The following is a 21,491-nucleotide window of genomic DNA, read 5'->3' as shown; positions in this document are numbered from 1 at the left end:
TTTGCTCACACCTACAAAGGCAATTTTAACATAATAAATTATCTGGTATTTTGAGCTACAACTTCACATATGTACTCTGGGGACACCAAAGATTTATTTGACATCTTAAAAAATCTTGTGAAATTTTCCCTATAAGAAAAAACAACATGAGCTCCTGAAAAGTTGTGTTATAGTCATGCAAAATTTGATTAACTTATTTGTGTCCATGGCATGAAATTCATCTTTTTTGTCTGTTGCACGACTTTCTTTTTCGTTTCATTTCATGTATTGCTTTCTCTTTTTTTCCTATTTTTAAATCATTGTCGCTTGGGGTTGTCACCATGCAAATCCTTCTTGGCTGTTTTAGTGCTCATAAAACATCCAATTTCCAATTCAGTTTTCTTTGGCACTGCTTTGGTGTGGGTTAAAAGAAACAATGCTAACTTTCCTTTCCAGTTTCATGACCCCAGGTAAAATGTAACCCTGCCTCTATAATACAAGTGTGAAAGTAGGTTAAAAGCAGGTTTGAAAGGGAAAGTCTATTACAACTGCATTCAAAAAAAGAGAGACGGGGGAATGTTTAGGAGTTATCCCATGATGTTTTGAGGTGATGTCTTTAGAGCTACTCACTCGACTGACTCTGATTGTTAACAGGTGTCAGTAATTGAAATTGTTTCAACCTGTGAGTAGCCTTTGTCTGACGAAGGTCTTTGAACGAAACGCTGCTGCTTTTTAACTTAATGAAGAAATAATGGGAACCAAACATTGTGCAGATCTTTGTTAAATTTTTTTGATTCATCTTTTGATCTTGCACCTGGTAACTAAGTTAAGACTTTTTTGAATGTGCGTATTTTGATCCTTCATTGCTAAAGTTTTTAGACATTGTGAATCAAGACCAAAACATGGTGATCTAATAAAATCATTCGCAATGAAAGAATTCAGTCATCACAGAATGAAAAGGAAAGGCAACTAAAATGCATTGTATGTGAGAGATGTCAAGGAGTTTTACAGCTTCATCTCATGGAGGTTAATCTTTAATATTTTTCAGGTTATATATGTCTGAAATAGCATAATCATCATGTATCATGTTGGTGTCTGATATAGATGCACACATTACCAAACATGTTTAATATTATCATGTTTGACCAAATAGGAAATAAATGCATTTGGCGTGCTGTCTGACCCCGTGACAGATGGATAAAGTGATCGGAGGAGGGAGGGATTCTGCAAAAAGTGTCACTGGATAAAGGTGAGGGACTGCTAGATATCTTTGCTCAGATTGGTTGGATTACATGATTATGCTCCTCCCGAAATTAATTAAAGATACTTCAACAAATAACCAGTCATGCAAATGTGATGCAACTATACACAAACTACACACTGTACAGTTTGAACTCTTATCCGGAAACATCATGACGCGTTTAAACAGTTTGTTTAAAACTCAACACTGAATATTCCATATATCAGATATCATAACAGAACAGGTGGATGAACCGGCTCGACCAACCCTCAAACTGTTGAATACGAAATCAACCACTCGACCCAACGTGTTTGCACCACATGCGTAGCGTAATATAAAACGTTTCATAGAACTAATAAATTAAGGAATATGTGAGACATAAAAAAGCAGGTAAGCGAACTTTAATATTGACTCATTTGTTTAATGTTTAATCATAAAGTCGTTTTGAAATGAAATATTTGCTACTTTTTGTCTCTTATAGGGATATTTGGAATACTGGTCTCCATCACTGAACCATCGTTTTCACGTTTTCTCAATGCACGTCTCGCAGGAGTAACTCTGAGAACGGAAGATGGTCTTAAACAAACTGAAACCTCGTCGTCACCGCTATGCGATTCTGCTCCTGAGCTGCACGATCCTCATGTGCGTGTACTTTGAAAACTCGTGGAAGCTTTTGACCCAGAAATATCATGTGTCCGAGCACATTGCCTGCGTAGCGTGCGCTCCGAAGCGCAAGGGCACAGAATGGTTCTTCGCGCGTTACGCACCGACAGTCCATCTTTTGCTCAACAGCAGCAACAGCATGTTAAGCAAAGACGTCTCGAGTTGGTGGACGGTAAGAATTTTCTCAAACTTTCCATGAAGCCTGAATCCGGAGAGTTTGGTTTCAAAACGAGATAACTCCGTTTTTTTACTTTTTTTTTAAACTTATGTTATTAATCGTTTTGAAACCTTTCTCTTCATATATATCTCATGCTGGGCTGCTGACGAATATTTTAATGGTAACACTTTATAATAAGGTTCATTGGTTAACATGAACTAATAATGAACTGCACTTGTACAGCATTTATTAATCTTTGTTAATGTTAATTTCAACAATTACTAATACTTTATTAAAATCTTGTTAACGTTAGTTAATGCACTGTGAACCAACATGAACAATTAAAAGCTTTATTTCTATTAACTAACATTAACAAAGATTAATAAATACTGTAACAAATGTATTGTTCATGGTTTGCTCATGTTAGTTAATACATAACTAATGTTAATTAATGAACCTTATTGTAAAGTGTTACCAATTTATAAGGAAACATTTGAACATATACTGTATGCTCTGTGTACACTTAATGATAAAGGTTACTTAAAGGTTATTTGTCAGGGTTTGTGGTTCCAGAAATCTTTAACATTCATAAAACCACACACAAATAAGGTTCTTTATAGTACAAAATGGTTCCTTAGACCAGTGGTTCCCAAACTTTTTCAGTGTGCGGCCCCCTTGTAAACGATGCATTCCTTCCCGGCCCCCCAAAGAAAATTTGTGACACAAACTGTTTTAAAACTCTAAAATTATACAAAAAAGTAGTGCTTTTGGTTAGTAGCCATATTTTTTTTAGGTTTAATTACACAGAATTCATGATAAATTAATGTATTTCATAAAATGTCATAAAACTGGCACCATCTCGCGGCCCCCTGTTTGAAAACCACTGCCTTAGACTCTTAAAGGGCGTGTTGCAGGGTAAATTTTTCCACGAATTTGGGCAATTTGCTTGTTGATAATAAACATTTAAAATGTTATCTATTGTATTTTATGTTTATGGTTATCACAAAACGGAATACAATACGAAAAAGTAAAGCGGTTTGCAAGGATTCTGTTTTCCCCCTAAACGCACTGCATGATGTCACGTTGCGGAGAGAATTTGCCTTAAGAGCATTGAGAGTGACTAGAGAGATGAGTACAGTACAATATTCAGATTATATCAATGCAAATTATAGATAAATACATAGATACAGACAGACAGACAGACAGACAGACAGACAGACAGACAGACAGACAGATAAATTTAGACAGACAGACAGACAGATAGATAGATAGATAGATAGATAGATGGGCTAGTATAGAGAGATAGGCAGACAGCCAGATAGCGTTAGCATAACTTTGTGTAGAAAGTAAACAAACAATTAACATACTCGTGCGTGCTGGTTTGAGGGGGACCATAATCCTGCTGAAATGGGTGTATGCGATCTTCAGCACAAACGGATTCAGGCAGCATGACTCAAATCCTGGAAGCTGAGTGAGGCACGTCGTCACATATATTTTAAATAAAAAATATATTTTAGATATTATAGACTAGTAAGTGTGGATTAAGGATGTTTAAAACTCTCTAGCCTGGTGGTCAGGACATGAATGGATTAAATCAGCAGATTTGCAAAGTTTTATTTATCTCCACATATATCATAAATAATAATTAGCAGGGTAACTTTGCAGTACCACATTATATATTTCCTATTATGTATATATAATTTTCATATTTTATACGTAAGTATTAATAAAACGGCTATAAATGTCTCATCTATCTCTATGGCTCTGGCTGAGGCTTTCATCCACTTCTCCCCAAAGTGACGTCATCACCGAATTGCTTAAAAAAAAAACGTTTATACCAAAAACGTTTAAAAAATGGTCTTTAAGACCTTTTTTGAGACATTTTAAAAATGATATACATATCTTGAGTGATTTATGTACCCATTAATCAACAGTGGTGGTTAACCTGCAACACGCCCTTTAAAAGATAAGTAAGATATTGGTTCTTTTAAGACCCTTTGACTAAAAGGTTCTTTTTAACCCATTTTCAAAACGGTTCTTTAATGGCATCACTGGGAAGAACATTTAACAGAACTAGGTGTACATTTCAGTGCAAACATACACTGTAAAAAAATTTGTAGAAATTACAATGGTATTGCAGCTGGGTTGCCGGTAAATTACCGTAGATTTAAATTTATGTTATTTACTGACAACAGTTTGTTCAAAGTTAAATGAATATTAAATATTAAGAAGTTTTATCTTTACAGAATCTTTACAGAATGTTGCCAGTAAATAACATGTTTAAATCTACGGTAAGTTACCGGCAACCCAGCTGCAAATTTCTACGGAATTTTTTTACAATGTATTTATCATTAAATGATAAGTTTTCTATGGAACTAGATAGGGCAGCTAAAAGTATAAATGCATTCTTACATGATCCCATAAAAGAACCATTAACATTAGGAAAGCTTTCTGTTTAACAATACCTTTAGTGAAAAAAGGTTCTTTTCAGTGGCGGCTGGTGCAAAACATTTTTGGGGGGTGCAAACAAACTTAAAATCAAACTTTTACTGCAGTAATGAATAGCCATTTATCAAGTGATGAATATCATTACAGCTTAGCTAAAATGCTGAAAATGTTACTGTTGAAGTCTACTGTTAAAGCATGAAATAAATGTACAATGAATCTGTAAATTTGTGTATAATATGGGTTTATTATCAGTAGCCTAATTAACTAATCAAGGTAATTATTCAAACACACACACACACGCACGCGCACATATGCACACACACGCACGCACACACATACACACACCAGAGGTTGTGTTAGACTTTTTCACTTGTAAAAATTCTGCCATCAATTATTATCAGTCATTTCATGTTTTAATAACATTTCCAATCATGAACTTACAAGACAAGCATACAAGCAAATATGTTTGTTTATTTATTTGTGAAGAGACCAGATGAACAGAGACCGCGCATCATTTTACATGTTTAACATCACATGAAGCAGATCACACAAACATGACACACACAAAACTGATTTTTGATTATTTTTTTAAATAAATGATAACATGACTAACAGCGAAATAATACAACTAAATGATTTTATTTTGTATTAATTTGCACTATATATTTAACTTTTTGCTACCATGTTAAAGTAGCTTTCTTCTCTGGCTAATTTTTGACCAGCCGCCAAAAAAACCTTGACTTGGTTTTTGAATGGTTCTTTGTGCCAGAAATAGTTTGTCTATGGCATCACTATAAAAAACCTTTTGTGGCACCTTTTTTTTAAAGTGCATGCATTTCCTCGTTCTTGAACAGGCATGTTCACACAAACTGATCTCGCAATACCGTCTCTATACAAGTTTTCTCGTAAACACAGTCATATGAGTCAAAAGTAAACAAAAAGGAAGAAATCAGATGCATATCCTTACACTGGAAGTAGGCAATAGTCTAACCAGCATATAAACAAGCTGATATCTGTTTCATTTATAATAATTAAAGTGCAAAACAGTGAGCTATTTTTAATTTATGCAGTGTTATTATTACATTTGAATTATTTTTTACATTTTTGGACCTGAGCAGCACAATTGTTATCAATATTAATAATAATAAATAATAATAATAATTAAAGGATTTTACCCAAGTTGTACATCTGCTATCAGGGTTAAAAATAATCAAATAGCTTTAATGCAGGGACGTCATTCATTACCTGGCTAACAGTTATGATGACAATAATGACATTTTATAATAACCGTACAAAATATTGCTTTATATAGTTTAAACTAACAAATACATTTTAAATAGTAAACTTTATGTTAAAAAAACACTTTTCTTTTTAATATAATTTTATGTAACTCTTTTTATGTCAAATTTTAAATATCTTAACATTACATTAATGATTTTTGTGTTAGATAAAGGAAAATTGCTGAAAGTTGGCAGCTTTTTTATTACGAGCATGCTTTCGTTGGGACTGGATAGGTAGAGTAAAAGTGGAAATACATGTTATTTTAGACATGTTTAAACAAGATCAGTAAAGGTTTAAACACAGGATTAATCTTTCACTTTTGTATTTATATTACTTAGCTGAATAAATCAAAGGTAAGTGTGTCATTGAATTTGTTCATACTAAACAATCTATGCTTTATTTAAGCACACAATTGAAATCTTTCTTACAAATCACAACAAAGCACATCTGTTTGAGCATGCAAACTGTTAACTTACATGCATTCAAGTTAACTCAAGCACGGTATACAACAACAAAAAACAAAACAATATATAATAACATTTTTGTGTTATTGTGTTCAGTCTTTGTGTTATATAGTTCAGTAGGTTAAACCAATGATACTGTATGCTTCTTCACAACCTTCACCTTTGCTATAGATTCAAGATTCATAGATTCATCCACTTAAAAGATTTGTTCAAAAAGACGGATTATAGATCACGAACATAACATCACTACATCAAAGATTTTGGTAGCATTTACTGTAGACTTGGCCATTGTTGAATTAAAAGTTATTTCTTTTTAAAATGTTACACAGAGACTACAAAAGGTAAAACGTAATGCCAACTACACAACCGTGGTGAGGAACCTGTTCCCGCTCTTCCCAGATCAAGATCCAAACCGCTGCAGAACCTGTGCTGTTGTCGGGAACTCAGGAAACCTTCTGGGATCGCGATATGGACCTCTCATAGATTCCAAAGACTGTGTCATGAGGTAACAAATAATAAACACTTTGTGCATCCTTTATAACTAAAATAGAAAACATGAGAATTAACTGATATTTATCTGGACTAACAGATAGTTAAGTATTTCGGTAATAAATGCATTGTGAGAAATTATATTTACATTTTTGGCTGAAAATGTCACATTCATACTCATACTGCACTGTCAGAAAAAAAGGTACAAAACTGTCGCTGGGGTGGTACCCCAAGGTACTGTTTTGTACCTTTAGAGGTATATAAACATGATACAATGTTGTACCTTTTGGGGTACATAACTGTTCCTTAAGGATCTATTTTGTACCTTTAAAGGTTAACTGTTTTGTACCCCAAAAATTTAACTGGTACAAAATTGTTCCTTAAGGTACACAAATGGTCCTTAGAGTATAATATTGCACCCCATAAGGTACAACATTTCAAAGTGTTTTATACCCATAAAGGTACAAAAAGGTACCTTTTAGGGTACCACCCCAGCGACAGAAAAAGGAACAACTTTGTACCTTTTTTTCTGACAGTGTCTTATAAACTTATGTTCAAGTTAGTAAGTCAGCTTTGGAGTGGAATAGGTTAAAGTAAATAAAACAAGCAGCTGACAAATATTGTGTTATTTTGTCACCGTTTTGCGCGTGTAGGTCCAGAAAGCTGTATTTGACCATTAAAAGTAAATTCCTAAAGCAGTCATTTTTTTCTTATAACGCATTATGTGTCTTGTTTTATGTGTTGCAGAAAAATCTACAGGTTATTTAGTGCTGTAACACATCCTGAAGTTTGCCTTCTCAGAGTTTTTCAAAATAAAAGTAAATCGGGTTTTATGTCAGGAGTTCCTGTCGGGACGAAAGTAACACTTGTTACTTTTGTCCCACTGCTAATACTGTTGCATTATGTTATACATTTATATTATTCTAATTTGATTTATAACTCTTGCGTCATCACAACAGGTTTTCAACACATCACCGCCCTGGGCTGCGTTCAGCCCCGACAAAATGGTGCACAGCGTTTTTTAAACAGAAACGGTGATGCGTTGAACACCCTGCTCTGATGATGCAAGAATTGCAACTACGGCAGCTGAGAAGGCCATTCTTTGTGTTCTTTTTAAATGTTTACGGAGCCCAATGAAATTGTTATAAATATGTGTTAAATACTGTAAAATACGCTCAATGTTACAGTTACTGCCCTTGCCGCCCAGAATGAAAGAGAAAATATTTATCAAAATATTTGAACCATTGTGTTATTCACTAATAACCTGTTGATGTGTGTTTGTCCCTCAGGATCAATAAAGGTCCCACAGAAGGTTTTGAAGAGGATGTGGGTTCAAATACCACTCATCGGATTTTATACCCTGAGAGCGTCATGGATTTGGACAACTCCACCCATCTGGTGTTTTTTCCTTTTAAGATTTTGGACATTGAGTGGCTTATCAGTGCCTTCACCACTAAAGACATCAACGAGTAAGAATTACTCATTTTATTATTACACACAATATGTCCAAAATCTAATTGTATATTTTAAAACGCCTTAAGGTTTTAGTATTGAATGTGCAACATCTCATAGTAAAAGAACAAATGCTGGGTTATTTGCAATTTTTGTTTTGTTTAAAGATATTGCTTGAGTAACTACATGACCACTTTCATAAAGCTAAACTGTGCAATTTCTGAGATTTTAGCATTACCATACCACTGTGCAAATATTAGGCATTATTTTTTAAAATACCCACCAGTAACAGTCTCACAGCAGCCCAGTCTCACAAAATTACGCACCTAAAGTTACGTAATTTTTCGTGATAGTATCACAAATTTCTGTTTACGTGTCATTGTCACGTATTGGTTACTTAACTGCTTTTTCGTTCCATTTTCATTTCATTTTCGCTTCGGTTTAGGGTTAGATTTACATAAAATGACATCCTTACCCAACTCTAATGCCAGGCGACAATGTTTTAAAATTTTGAAAATGTAAAAAAATTAATCAGAAAAAATAGTATAATCTAATAAAAGTGACATCCTAACGCAACCACCAAATCTAACCCTAAACCAAAGTGAAAATGGTTTGAAAATTGGAAAAAGCAGTTGAGTAACCAATACGTGACAATGACACATAAACAGAAATTCGTTATATGATCACAAAAAATCACGTAAATTTGTGACAGTATCACGAAAAAGAATAAAAAAATTACGTGACTATAGGTACATAATTTTGTAAAACTGGGTAGCTTACAGTGTTCACATTTTGGCAATATATAGTTGTATCTACATATTAGAAAATATTAGATTAGCTTTATAACACTCTTTGAAAAAAGTTACTTGGGCGGTACCCTTTCAAAAAATACCCTTGTACCTAAAGAGTTTATATTTGTACCTCAAAACCCCCTTCACGTAACACTTTGATCCCAAAAAATTCAGTAAAAATACAAATATGTTGTAAGGGGTGTACTGTAATGATATTTACTCTGTCATCGCAACAAGTTATGGTTCAGCTCTTTGACACAGGGCTTATAAATATAAACAATCACAATGAGAAATGTCTGCAAACTGAACTGAAGCAGAGACCAGGGAGATCCTCACTATCCGTGCTGAATCTATTTTTATTCACCAGCATAACAGAACAGTGCATCACATGCTTTTTTATGATTTTATCATAGACAGAAATGCTCAAAAGATAAATCATGGATAAGCAGCAAACTTCTGACGCTATGGAAAAAACCTACCAAGTGCAGGACTTTTTTGTGATCATATCACAAAATTCTGTTTAAGCGTCATTGTCACGTATTGGTTACTCAACTGTTTTGTCCTATTTTCTTACCATTGTCGCTTCAGTTTAGGGTTAGATTTACATAAAATGTCATCCTTACCCAAACCCAACTCTAACCCTAACGCCAGGCGACAATGGTTTAAATAAATCAGATTTTTTTTATAAACCAATACTTAAAGTGACATCCTAACGCCCCATTCAGACAGCCAGCGACCAGCAGTAGCAGAGCGACGCAATCTCATTCATTTCAATGGAAACCGGGCGACTTCCGGCGACACGAGCGAAGGTGATCGTTGGTGACCGTATGGGCGTGTCCACGACGCGAGAAAGTTAAGAAAAGTTTAACTTTATGCAAATGTTGAGCGAACTTCGGGAGCGACTACCAATGAGAACGAAGCAGTGGAGTTCACGTCATCCTTCTCTCGTCAGTTACTGGTGTGGATGGTACTCATTTGTTTATGACAAGCAGATTTAGAAACGCCTCATTGAAAGAGACGGGCGGCACACAGCGATAACGTCGCTGGCTGTCTGAACGAGGGGTAATGCAAACACCAAATCTTACCCTAAAACAACAATGGTTTGAAAATAGGAAAAAGCAGTTGAGTAACCAATACGTGACAATGACACGTAAACAGAAATTGGTGATACGATCATGAAAAACGCGGAAATTCGTGACAATATCATGAAAAAAGAATCAAAAAGTTATGTGACTATATCACGAAATTTCGTGAGACTGGGTTGAGATATCTTAATGTTTGTACCTAAATGGTAGGCCTACATATTAGGATCTTTTTAAAGGGTACTGTGTACCTTTTGTACCTTCAGCTTTTGTATCTCACAGCGTAAAAGCATACTTTTTGTGATGCCTTTTAAAAAATATTTGTAATTTTATTTTTTAACTTTTAAAGAATTGTTTTAAGAACTAACAACAATGATATTTCATTTTTTTTGCTATGTGAAAAAGTTTTATTTTATCTCCTCTATTTCCTTCTCAGAACATATATGAACGTTCCATCGACAATAAACGCCAATAAGGACAAGGTAAACAAATCACTTATTATAACAAACAACAAAAAATGTGTTACATACATTGTTAATTAAACATTATCTGAAGTAAGTTTATATCTACACCAGATCAAAGCATCAAGAAGTATGGTTTGTAAGCGTCCTGTTTTATTTCGGTTTCAGGTGATGATACTTCACCCAGAGTTTATGAAATATGTCCATAAGAACTGGACACAGTTTCATGGCAGATATCCGTCTTCTGGTTTCCTAACGGTGATATTTGCTCTGCACATCTGTGATGAGGTAAACCATTCGTTGTAGTTCTCAAAAAAAAATGACGTCATATGTGGTGTTGTTTAAAGCTGTAATTGTATTACAATAGAGTACAGGCTGTTTATACAAAAACAAAAGGCCTTTGAACTTTAATTCATTTCACATGTGACACTTTATTGACAGTATACAGATCAGTTTAGAGATAAACCCAGTATGTTCTCATAAAACTTCCTCCCGAAAACCAATGTGACCTTTTCCTCAAATGTGAAAGGAAAGAAATCCACTTTGTATTTTGACCTATGTGACACAATTTAATCTAAGAGAGAAAAGTCGAGCTGGAAAAAAACCAATTGTTTTGTAAATTACAAAAAGGATGTGCACTTATTTACTATGAACTCTCTTTCTTTCTGTCAGGTTCATGTTTTTGGGTTTGGAGCTACAAAAGATGGAAACTGGCATCATTATTTTGACAAAACATTGACTCCAGTTGCTAATGAAAGTCATTCGGGAGACATTGAATATGAAACAATCATTCGACTTCACCGGGAAAAAAATCTTTTAATGTACAAGGGTTGGACATGAAGCAAGTCGCATTTCAGAGACGTTCCTTAAAGATGTCATTGTTGTACAATACCAAATTGCACTATTGAGAAACATGATGGATGGTTGGAGTGTCCAATCAGAATAAAGTATTCCAGAGAGCCAGAGTAATATACTGTCAAGCTAAATTATGCTATACATTCTCAAGGAACTTTTATTATAAATGCACCTCCCACAAGAAAATTCAAGACGTGCCACTGACATAAAACAATCTGAAACTTGAATCTGAGAATTGAACAAAACATATTAAACTATACAATAACAATGGTTAATATTTTTTTGAGGTTTAATAACACAGAACTTATGATAAATGAATGTATTTTATTAAATTTCATAAAACTGGGCCCCCCTCCAGCACCAGGACGGGCCCCCCAGTTAAACCTCTGGGTTAAATTAACCTAGAATTTGTTTATGTTTGACCAAATAATGGGTTGAAACAACCCAGCATAAATAACAAACCATTTCGTTTTTCTCTTTTTGACCCAACGTTGGGTCTTTAAATTAACCTAGTATTTATTAGAGTGCATTGGATAAATACATTTGTCACCCAGTATATTGTGCAGGCAATTTGTTCAGTGCTGTATTGTTTGGGATTATTATTTCATTAATTATTTAACTTTTGTAGAATAATAAAGTCACTCCCTTTTCTTATTTGTGTATTTGAAAGTTTCATTTTTTACAACTGCATAAACTCATACATGTCAATTAAAATATAATTTTTAAAACAGGACATGTAAGAGAAGGGGATGGGGAAATCGTGAATGTGTAAAATGTGTTAATGACTTAAAACACATTAAAAACATGTATCACCATAAATTATTTCAGTAATTTGATTCAAAACACTTACAGTAGGTCACCGAGATAAAAATAAGCAATGGCTGTGGTGACAGCCAACAAAGTCATATAAACGGAGTTATCTTAAGTCTGATCTAAAACAAAGTTATGATGACAAGAAGGATGCGATGTTTCTTTATGATAATTTTTATCGCAAAGTCCATCAAGCTCCAAAACATATCAAATTACTGTTATATTTTGTCACTCCTGCCCCTTATTTTTTTGTGCGCTATAAATAGAGTTGAGATGTACCAAGCCGATATGATGACATTGGAGTAAAAATATCTAAAGGATAGTTTTTTGTGCTCACGTGAAAGTTTCACTTTGTAGGGATGACCCTTTGTACCAAAAAGGAATCAGGTTTGTAACTTTTTTGTGTTATCATGTGTATTTTCATTACTTTTGTCTAATAATTAAAATCAAAAGATTATACAACTTTAATTGTTAACACCAAACAAATACTTTTTTTTATCTTTCATTTTCTCACTTTAAATGAAAAATTTAAGGTGATAAAACTTTAAAATATTACTTTAATTGCTGACACCTATTGTACTTTTTTATTTTTTTTACTAAAAGTAATAAAATATAAGATGAATAAACTTTTAATTTTTTTAGGTTTTACCATTTGAAGTTATTGGTAACATCTAGGCTATTTTTTTTTCTTTTTACTAAAAGTGAGAAAATGTAAGATGAATAAACTTTAATGTTTTAGGTGTCACCATTTGAAGTTATTTATAAGTTCAATCGATCTTTCAGTTTTCATTGGTTTTAGATTAGTTCAGTTCCTGCTGGACTGCATGGATAACTTGCATTTCTGGATGCCACAGAACTTCCTGCAGCAAAGGTATTCTTACCGCAATGATGCACAATAAAATCAATCACTTCATAATTAAACGTATTGTTTCTGAAGGCTCGTAATCATGTCAAGAGATTTAAATCAGAGTACGGAGGGCAATTAAAACCTTACAAAGATTTCAAAGAGATGCCAGTAATCACATTATGACTCATAAAAATGAAACTGCCACAGGTTCTTCTTAGCACTCCCACCTTTATATTTAAGGGTGCGTTTATTTTTAAGTATGTAACATTAAGGTTCCTTCACTGGTTAATTTTCTGGTTGTCCTAATTTTGAAGTATGGCAGAAATAATGGTCCCTAGGGCAGAACCTTTTCAAAGGTCCCAATATATGTATCATATACATTTGGCACTATATGTACTATTATGAACTTTACATGCAAAGGTGAATGCCCCAGTGACAGCTAAAGATGCAGCATGATGTTAAAACAACTTGGTTTTACAAGTCAATTCAACTTAACTCTGCGGACCCTGTGCAGGGTCCAAAATAACTTATTATGACTTAATATAAAATATTCTTTTAATTTTTAATGGTCTGTCATGGACCCAGTACCACAAATGAGATACTGTTTGAAAGTTTAGAGTCTCTACTTTCTGCAGATATGCATCACTTTGACATATTTTTTACTGTAAGAAAGTTATTTATACTTAATTTACACTATTACCCCCCCATTTTTTATATCATTAAATATTCACATATTTCATATTTTTCAAATAAGACAAACATGGGAAAGTTTTATATCAAATGAAAGCTCTCACTCTCAGGAATGGCTACTTCATGTCCAACAATCGTTGAATGAATAACGAGGTGAAAAAAATGGTCTTTTGTAAACGTATGTGAAACTTGACCATGAACTGCCTCAGATAGCACATATAGCCATAAATGCTACACCATCTTTTATTTTAGGTCCTACTCTAAAAAATGAATAAATTCACAGCATTTTCTTTGGTTGTGTGCATGAATAATCCATTGCTATTTATTATATGTGCAAAACAAAAAAAGTATTTTTATATGAGAAATGTAATTTCGCACCCTTCAGTAAAATAAGAATACATTTTTAATTCAAAATGCTAAAGAGTTCATTCTTTTTTTTTGGGTGTTTACTGTCTGCTGCTGCTAACAACCAGAACTGTCTGCAGTCTGCTAGAGCACACAGAACCAGAGTTATATCAAAGACAGTGTTTACAACATAAAAAAAGAAAATTTGGAAAAAAATTATGTAACTTCAAAAGATTTTCTGTAAAATGATATAAAGATATTGCATTTATTCCACTGTATGTGGTCATGGGGACACTTAATAAATAACAAATAATTTTAGGTGGAAATTGAATACAAAAAGGATATTATTCCTCCCTTCAGTTGGACTAGAATAACTTTTGCATAGATTATAATAGAGAAAAAAAATAATTTTTCTCTATAAGCTGACATTTACTGGAAACTGTCTGCAGGTTTCATTCCCACTCAGGGGAACTCAGTTATCCACTTTTAAATACAGACTTTAGAAAAAAAACATCAAAAGCACCTACTTATTTTTGTGTTAATTAGGACTGACAACACATACAACCATGTTTAGCACTTTCAACAGTGTTTTATGTAATTTCAAAGGGTTTCCTGTAAAATGCTACCAAACTTTTGTATGTAAACCTCTGCATGTGGGTATGGGAAGCTTTTGAAATTGGTAAGGCCAAATCCAGGCAGAAATCCCCCAAATAGCCTCAGAGTAATATTGACATAATTTAAGTTGAAATTGCTTAACCTAATTTGTTAAGTTAAAGCGACACCATGTAGTTTTTCAACCTTCATAATAAATTTTCAAGACCCTTGTGATAGTACATCGACTTTAAATAGGTTGAATGACATGTCTACCATAGCCTGACGGGGTGTGTATTGCTTTTACTCGTACTTTAAAACTTAGGGTTTCGGGTAGTAACCAAAGCACAAAAAAAACCTACAAAATTCGACCCCTTTATGGCATACGTCACTTCCTCCACTTCCTCAACACAATTTTTTTTTAACGTGAATTTTGCTGGAGGCTAGGAGTGTAGAGATCAACTTCTATTATGTGACTCTGTGACAGACGGGCGACCCGGGTTTGATTCCCCTTTAAGGCAATTTTTTATATAAACTCACGATCTTGATTCATACATAAATGTGATCTTCTTTATAAATGATGGCGATTATCTTGCATATAGTTCCCTGTATTCAGATACTGCATTCACGTGTTTACGTATTTACCTTTCTTTATGTATTTACATTACAATCCAGGATGCTATAGCAGTCAAACTTGCTCAAAATCAAACAGTGTAAAACCAAAACCTATTCATTCACCAATCCGAGCGTTTCTCTCTTCCTCATTTGCTGCGTTCTGCTGTCACTCACGTGACATATTACAAAGCGGCAGACCTAAACACATCAGTTTACTTGGATTTGGAGCGACAATTTTCACACAAAAGAAGGGAAAAACAAGCGCCATTGCGGAAAATCCTGGTGGCAAGGGAGAGAGGGACGATGCAACAATATTTGTTTTGAAAAAGGAAATACTTCTGGTCGTTTCTCAATTGGAAGGCTGCAGCCTCCGGAGGTCAAATATGCAGGCTGCATACGTCATCAAGCCTGGTTTATTAAGGTAAACTGAGCATTACATTTGCAAATCATAAGCATACTGCAACAATTTACGATTAACTAAGTATAACAGTCAACTTTATAATTGTTAATAATATTCTGAAATAAGACAGTCTTGATGTCGTATGCAGCTTAGAAATACGACATCCGGAGGCTGCAACCTTCAGATTGAGAATTCTGCCACGAGTTCCTCATCAGAAAGTTGTAACATGACTGCGTTTCTCCCTGATGCCTCAAAATGTTGATCGTTTTAAAGGTTTAGTTTTTAGTTTATTTTTAAGGTTGGCCAGTTCTTTTCCTTTGCGACAGTGCTGCGGCGCTTGTGGCCTCTAGGGGCGCTGGGCATGAAAAATACATGTCTAGTGCCCCCTAGTGGCCAAAAAGTTCTGCGGTGTGCCTTTAAAGAGGAGTTTTCACAAGAGTTTTTTTTTTAAGATGTCAAATAAATCTTTGGTGTCCCCAGAGTACAGCTGTAAAGTTCTAACTTAAAATACCATCTAGATAATTTATTATAGCATGTTAAAATTGCCACTGTGTAGGAGTGAGCAAAAATGTGCCGTTTTTGGGTGTGTCCTTTAAAATGCAAATAAGCACTTAATGGCAGTGCTGCGGTTGGATAGTGCAGATTAAGGTGCGGTATTATCTCCTTGCATTACAGGAGGAACCAAATTTTAATTACCTATTTTTTCACATGCTTGCAGAGAATGGCACAGTGCACAATCATTATTATCCACTTATTTTTAAATGTCTTTTGACAGTAGATGAGAGCAGGGTAGTGGTAGGTGGGGTTTTGTTATTGCTTTTATTCGTACGTTTTTGCAGTCTAATGTAGATGCGTATAAATAGCACAAAGTGTGAAAAATTGTGCAATACATACGCCAAATTCCAATTTCAGGCGCATCTTTTTTTGTGTCGTTTTATTTATTGGTTACTCAATTTTTTCTGTTTTTTTAAACCATTTTCGCTTGGGTTCAGGGTTAGATATGAGATTTGCTTATGGAGGCATGTTTCTCCATGTTTTTTTCTATTTTTAAGCCATGGTTGCTTGGAGTTGGGGTTAGAATTGGGGTTTGGGTTAGGATGTCATTTAATGTAACAAAAAGTTGTTTTAACCCTAAACCCAAGCGACAATGGTAAACATAGCAAAAAAATGAACAAAAAAAAAGTCAAATGAGGAGGACTGGCGTATCATACAAAGCAAATTCACCAGTGTTAAATGTACACTCCTGGTGTATATGGGTACCAGCAGGTCTGTTCATATTGTTAAAAAATCTCAAATTATTAAATCTCAATTTTCTTTATGTGCTAATGAGCAAACTGTAAAACATATACACTGATCCTTTATCTGTTGAAAATATATTGTAATAATATTCTACATTTACATTTATGCATTCGGCAGACTTACAATGCACTACAGGGTGGTTTTATTAGTATGTGTGTTTCCCAAGTTCAAATCCATGACCTTTTGCAATGCTGACATAATGATTTACTGCTTAGCTAATAGCTATACATGATCACATTCTAATAATAGTTCAATCAAATCCATCTAACTTAATGAATTCTGTTAGCAAGTGTATATAAATCATGTGCACATAATTAAATACCAGTAAAAATAAAAAAGGATAGAATATTGGCACACTTCCATTTCTCAAATGATGAAAACAAGTTTTGAAATGTGACATGGGCTCATGCCAGGCATTCTGTGCCATTGAGATTTACTGCCAACATTAAGTAAACAAAAATATGAGGAAATATTGGATGACTTAAAAACATTAAATGCATGCATAAAATAAACACAAACTTTGAGTTTTTTTATATGTTTCACCTGGGATCAGGTTGCATGAACACATTATGCTGTAACATGAGGTCTTGTGCTTTTGTTATTAGGCCTGAAATAGCAAGAAAGAGGTCAATGCATTTTTAAGTGTCATTCAAGTTGCATTTGTTAATGTTAGTAAATGCATTAGCATGAAGAGTTTATCAGCTTTTTTATCTTTGTTAATGCAAATAAAACCTTATTGTAAAGTGTTACCATATTTCACAACATCTTGCATCACAATATTTTTAGTTTTTAGGGTTCAATGGTGCGCCTTAGTAAACATATTGGCATGAAACTACCTTACACACTCATGAATCACTAATGTGACACTTTACTTTAGTATCAGGTTACACCTCTGTTTACTAGTTCTTTAGAAACACTACTTTTTTGTTACACAACTTAACCAAAAACATTCCTCAGAGATTTTGATTCATATTGACACAATGGATCACACTGTTGGTGCAGATTTGTTGGCGGTACAGGTTACATACCTTATGTAAACGTCCCATTTCACCAAAGCTACTTGACTGGATTGAGATCTTGTGACTGGAAGCCATTTGACTACAATGAACTAACTGTCATGTTTAAGAAATCAGTTTAACGTCATCTGAGACAATGACGCTGCATATCTTGCTAAATGGGTACACTGTCAGAAAATTAAAAAACCTTTTACCTTTTAAAAGGTATACGTGCCATTTAGATACAGATATGTATAGCCTACATTTGGTACCAATGTGTACCTCAGAAGTACTAACATCATGCATGCTTTTTAGGTGCATAGGTGTGCTTTTTTAAAATTTTACTGTCCCAGTGAAAGCTATAGGGACCATTTTGATGATTTTTTCTGACATTGCATACTGTGGTCAAGAACCGATAATACCTACTGTAGTACCAGCATTGTACCATGATATGAATTATATTAAATATGCAAAAATGTGACTCTGCCTGTGTGCTCCAGGCTAAAGTTTGATCTAATTATGAGATTAGGAGCATACCGTACTACAAGCCATGGCTTCCTAAACATGGAATTCAATGTTTGATATGGCCTTACATTATAAAATTTCTTAAAGGTTATACTTTCACTGTTTTTATTTACATTACGTGGGATGATTTTATGCTGAAAACAGTAAACCATAAAGAAATGATTAATTTTAGCTGGGTTTTAACAGGATCACAACTATTAAAGTAATTTGTTATTGTTGGAATATGGTTATTGTGCCCCCAGTTGTGTATGTAATGTAATATAATGTTGTGCATGTGAGTGGTCAAAAGAGGGCACCAAAGGTTTACTATTGTAAACGCGTTTGTGTATATGTGTCCTTTGTAAGCCACCGTAGTGTTCTTCTCAGTGTTCATCAGTGTGAGAGCTGCTCCGACCGTGAGAATGATGTGTCGGCAGCCAGTTAATAAACATACTAAAAGATTAATCTCCATCCTCATCATTTACCTCCGAATGCATCGCTAGCTGCAACAGTAGCACAACTCAACAGTTATCCCTGGACTGTTTTAAATATCACAGTAAAGTGTATAAATGTTTTTATTAAGTATAAAATGGTCAAAAGGTCAAAACAATAGTGTAAATTGGGAACACACAATTGTTTTTTACCTATATGCAAAGAGTAAAGAAGTACAAGAGGGGAAACTCAATAGAACGTTCCATTGCAACACCAGCGCCCAGCAGCAGCCCCAAGAATCCGCCATTTTGGAATGAAAGCGAATCGGGAGTCAACTAGAAGTAATGGCATTATCAGCTCCTTTGTACATTAAAAGATCAAATTCAAACTGAATGATGATTACACAGAATAACATACAACCAGACCAGTGATCATTAATCCCTTTTTACAGCTTGTTTTCAGATATTTAGACAAGTCTTCCACTTTTATATAGGCTAATTTTACATAGATACATACCGACATAAACTCATCCACACATAATATTTTGGCTCCATATACATACACATATACACACATATACATCTGAATTGCTCGAAATGGATTAAGTAAAAAAAAACACAGCCACTGTCCAAAAGTGGCAATTATACTGTAGGATAACAGACAGAACAATGCATCACGTTCTATAAGATTATAATGTTTGTAGCAGGATCCAGGGGATTAATATGTACAAAATATATTTCATACCTAGTGGAGTTGGTAACTAATAATAATAGTAAATGTGTAAAGTAGCATGAAATAGAATTACATAATAAAGCAAGAAAAAACTACCTCAAATGTGTATCTATTTAATGATTGGATTCCACAACTGATAACAACAACAAATCAACACATACATACAAGACAATACAGCGTTTCGTGTAGGTGTAGCAAGTGAACAAAATTTTAATTAAAGAAACTTACTATTCATTCCAAAATGGCGGCCGCGCTACTGAAGCGCCACCTAGTGACTGTTGCCAAAACGAATGAGAGTTTCCTCTCTTGTACATCTATAGATGGGTTTCAGTCATGTGACTTTTTACGTTATGCAGCCATCTTGAGGACCTACCGAGTACCAGTAGGCTACTGACAAGCATTGGCTGGCTTGCTACGATTTACGGATTTCTTATCTTTTATTGTCTATGATTCTTGTGGATGCGGGAAATGGCTACGAAAGACAACATAAAGGAAACGCGACTTTAAAAAAATGTATCTTGGTTAGGGTGTGATGCCTACTCGATCCCTGATACGTTCTTCCAGCCGCTGTTCGCTGCTACCGAACAACACTAAGACACGACACAACATGAAACTTTGCTCGAAGTATCACCTGGATCTCTACTCATGAACGCGAACATTGAGAACATTGTTTGTGTACACAGAGTTTAATAAAAAGAAAGTTTTGTACAACTGATTTTGGCTGTTATGGTGTCTGCTCGTCATCTCTGCCAGACGGAAATAATCGATTTCTGAATGCGAATGAATGAATCTCATATGAGGCTCCTTTATCAACTAGAAGGTCAATATTGTTTTTCACTTGCGACAAAACAACGAAATATCTGTGCATTTTTATGGAACTATGCTTTAGGAGCTATCCATCTTTACTCTCCTCCCTCCTTACGTTGCATTCGCAGATCGATACATCTTGACTGGGAAGATGGCGGCGAGCGGAAGCCAAATCAACCAAAGTCAGTTGTTCAAAACCTTCTTTTTAGTAAACTCTTTGTTCACAAACAATGTTCTCAATGCTCGAGTTCACGTGTAGAAGACACAGGCGATACTTTCAGCAAAATATCATGTTGTGTCGAGCCTTCTTAGTGTTGTAAAAATAGCGATTTTGATGCTCACAACATATTGAAGGCATAGCTTCTAGTTCTTTTGCGACCACTTCAGGTCCTCAAAATGGCGGAAGACAAGTGAGTGACGTCAGCTGAAACCCATGTATACTCTTTGCTATATGTAAAGCAACACTAACGAGTTTTTGCTCTTTGCTCCCCCTACAGGTTGGAAGCGGAATTGTCCATTACCACTGTGGTAAATAATTTAGCCTACTGCAGAAAAGATGGCCGAGATTGGATTGTAGGTCTGCCATAAAGCAAGTTTTTGTAGTTTTCACTCGAACTCTTTGGTGTTGCTGTAAATACAAATCAAATTTCCTTATCTTTGATTAGTAGTCCGCTCACAATTACATCTAGTGGTCACTTACGGAACTACAAAAATTCACTAAAAGTGATAAAATGATTGCTCACAACTGAAAAAAGATTCTATTAGACTTGAAATAATTCACACATTTGTCTAAATAATTATATAGTGGGGGGCAGCAGAGGTCTTTTAAGGTGACAAACCCAGTCACTAGGATGAAAAAATTTAGATTTTTATTTTTTTAGAGTGTAACCTTGCACCCATTCAAAGAGTATCTGTTATAATCTTATATTATAAAATAATAATTCGACCCAATATTTGTTTTCAAGTGTAGAAAATGTGAGAAAGGGGATATTCAAAATATTACCACAGAAACAATTTGCATGTCACCTTAGCTGTTCATTTTAAACAAATACTGTATCTTCT

The 21,491-nt window shown here is 34.5% G+C and overlaps 2 protein-coding genes across 2 annotated transcripts in view; both read left to right on the top strand.

The window, feature by feature from the left end:
- The window catches only part of khdrbs3 (KH domain containing, RNA binding, signal transduction associated 3), a 453,020-nt gene that overhangs the window by 45,080 nt on the left and 386,449 nt on the right, over nucleotides 1-21,491 (top strand). The gene's annotated exons all lie outside the window — the stretch shown is intronic.
- On the top strand, nucleotides 1,331-12,016 carry LOC135775512 (CMP-N-acetylneuraminate-beta-galactosamide-alpha-2,3-sialyltransferase 1-like). The gene is made up of 7 exons (XM_065285777.2): nucleotides 1,331-1,609; nucleotides 1,701-2,054; nucleotides 6,562-6,737; nucleotides 8,011-8,190; nucleotides 10,483-10,528; nucleotides 10,676-10,795; nucleotides 11,180-12,016. Exons 2-7 carry the CDS (start codon nucleotides 1,791-1,793, stop codon nucleotides 11,345-11,347), a joined length of 954 nt encoding a protein of 317 aa, XP_065141849.1. The 5' UTR covers nucleotides 1,331-1,609; nucleotides 1,701-1,790; the 3' UTR covers nucleotides 11,348-12,016.

The sequence above is a fragment of the Paramisgurnus dabryanus genome, chromosome 19 (genome assembly GCF_030506205.2).
Source record: "Paramisgurnus dabryanus chromosome 19, PD_genome_1.1, whole genome shotgun sequence".
Taxonomy (NCBI): domain Eukaryota; kingdom Metazoa; phylum Chordata; class Actinopteri; order Cypriniformes; family Cobitidae; genus Paramisgurnus; species Paramisgurnus dabryanus.
The sequence above is the reverse complement of the archived record's forward strand: the minus strand, read 5'-3'. Positions and strand labels throughout refer to the sequence as shown.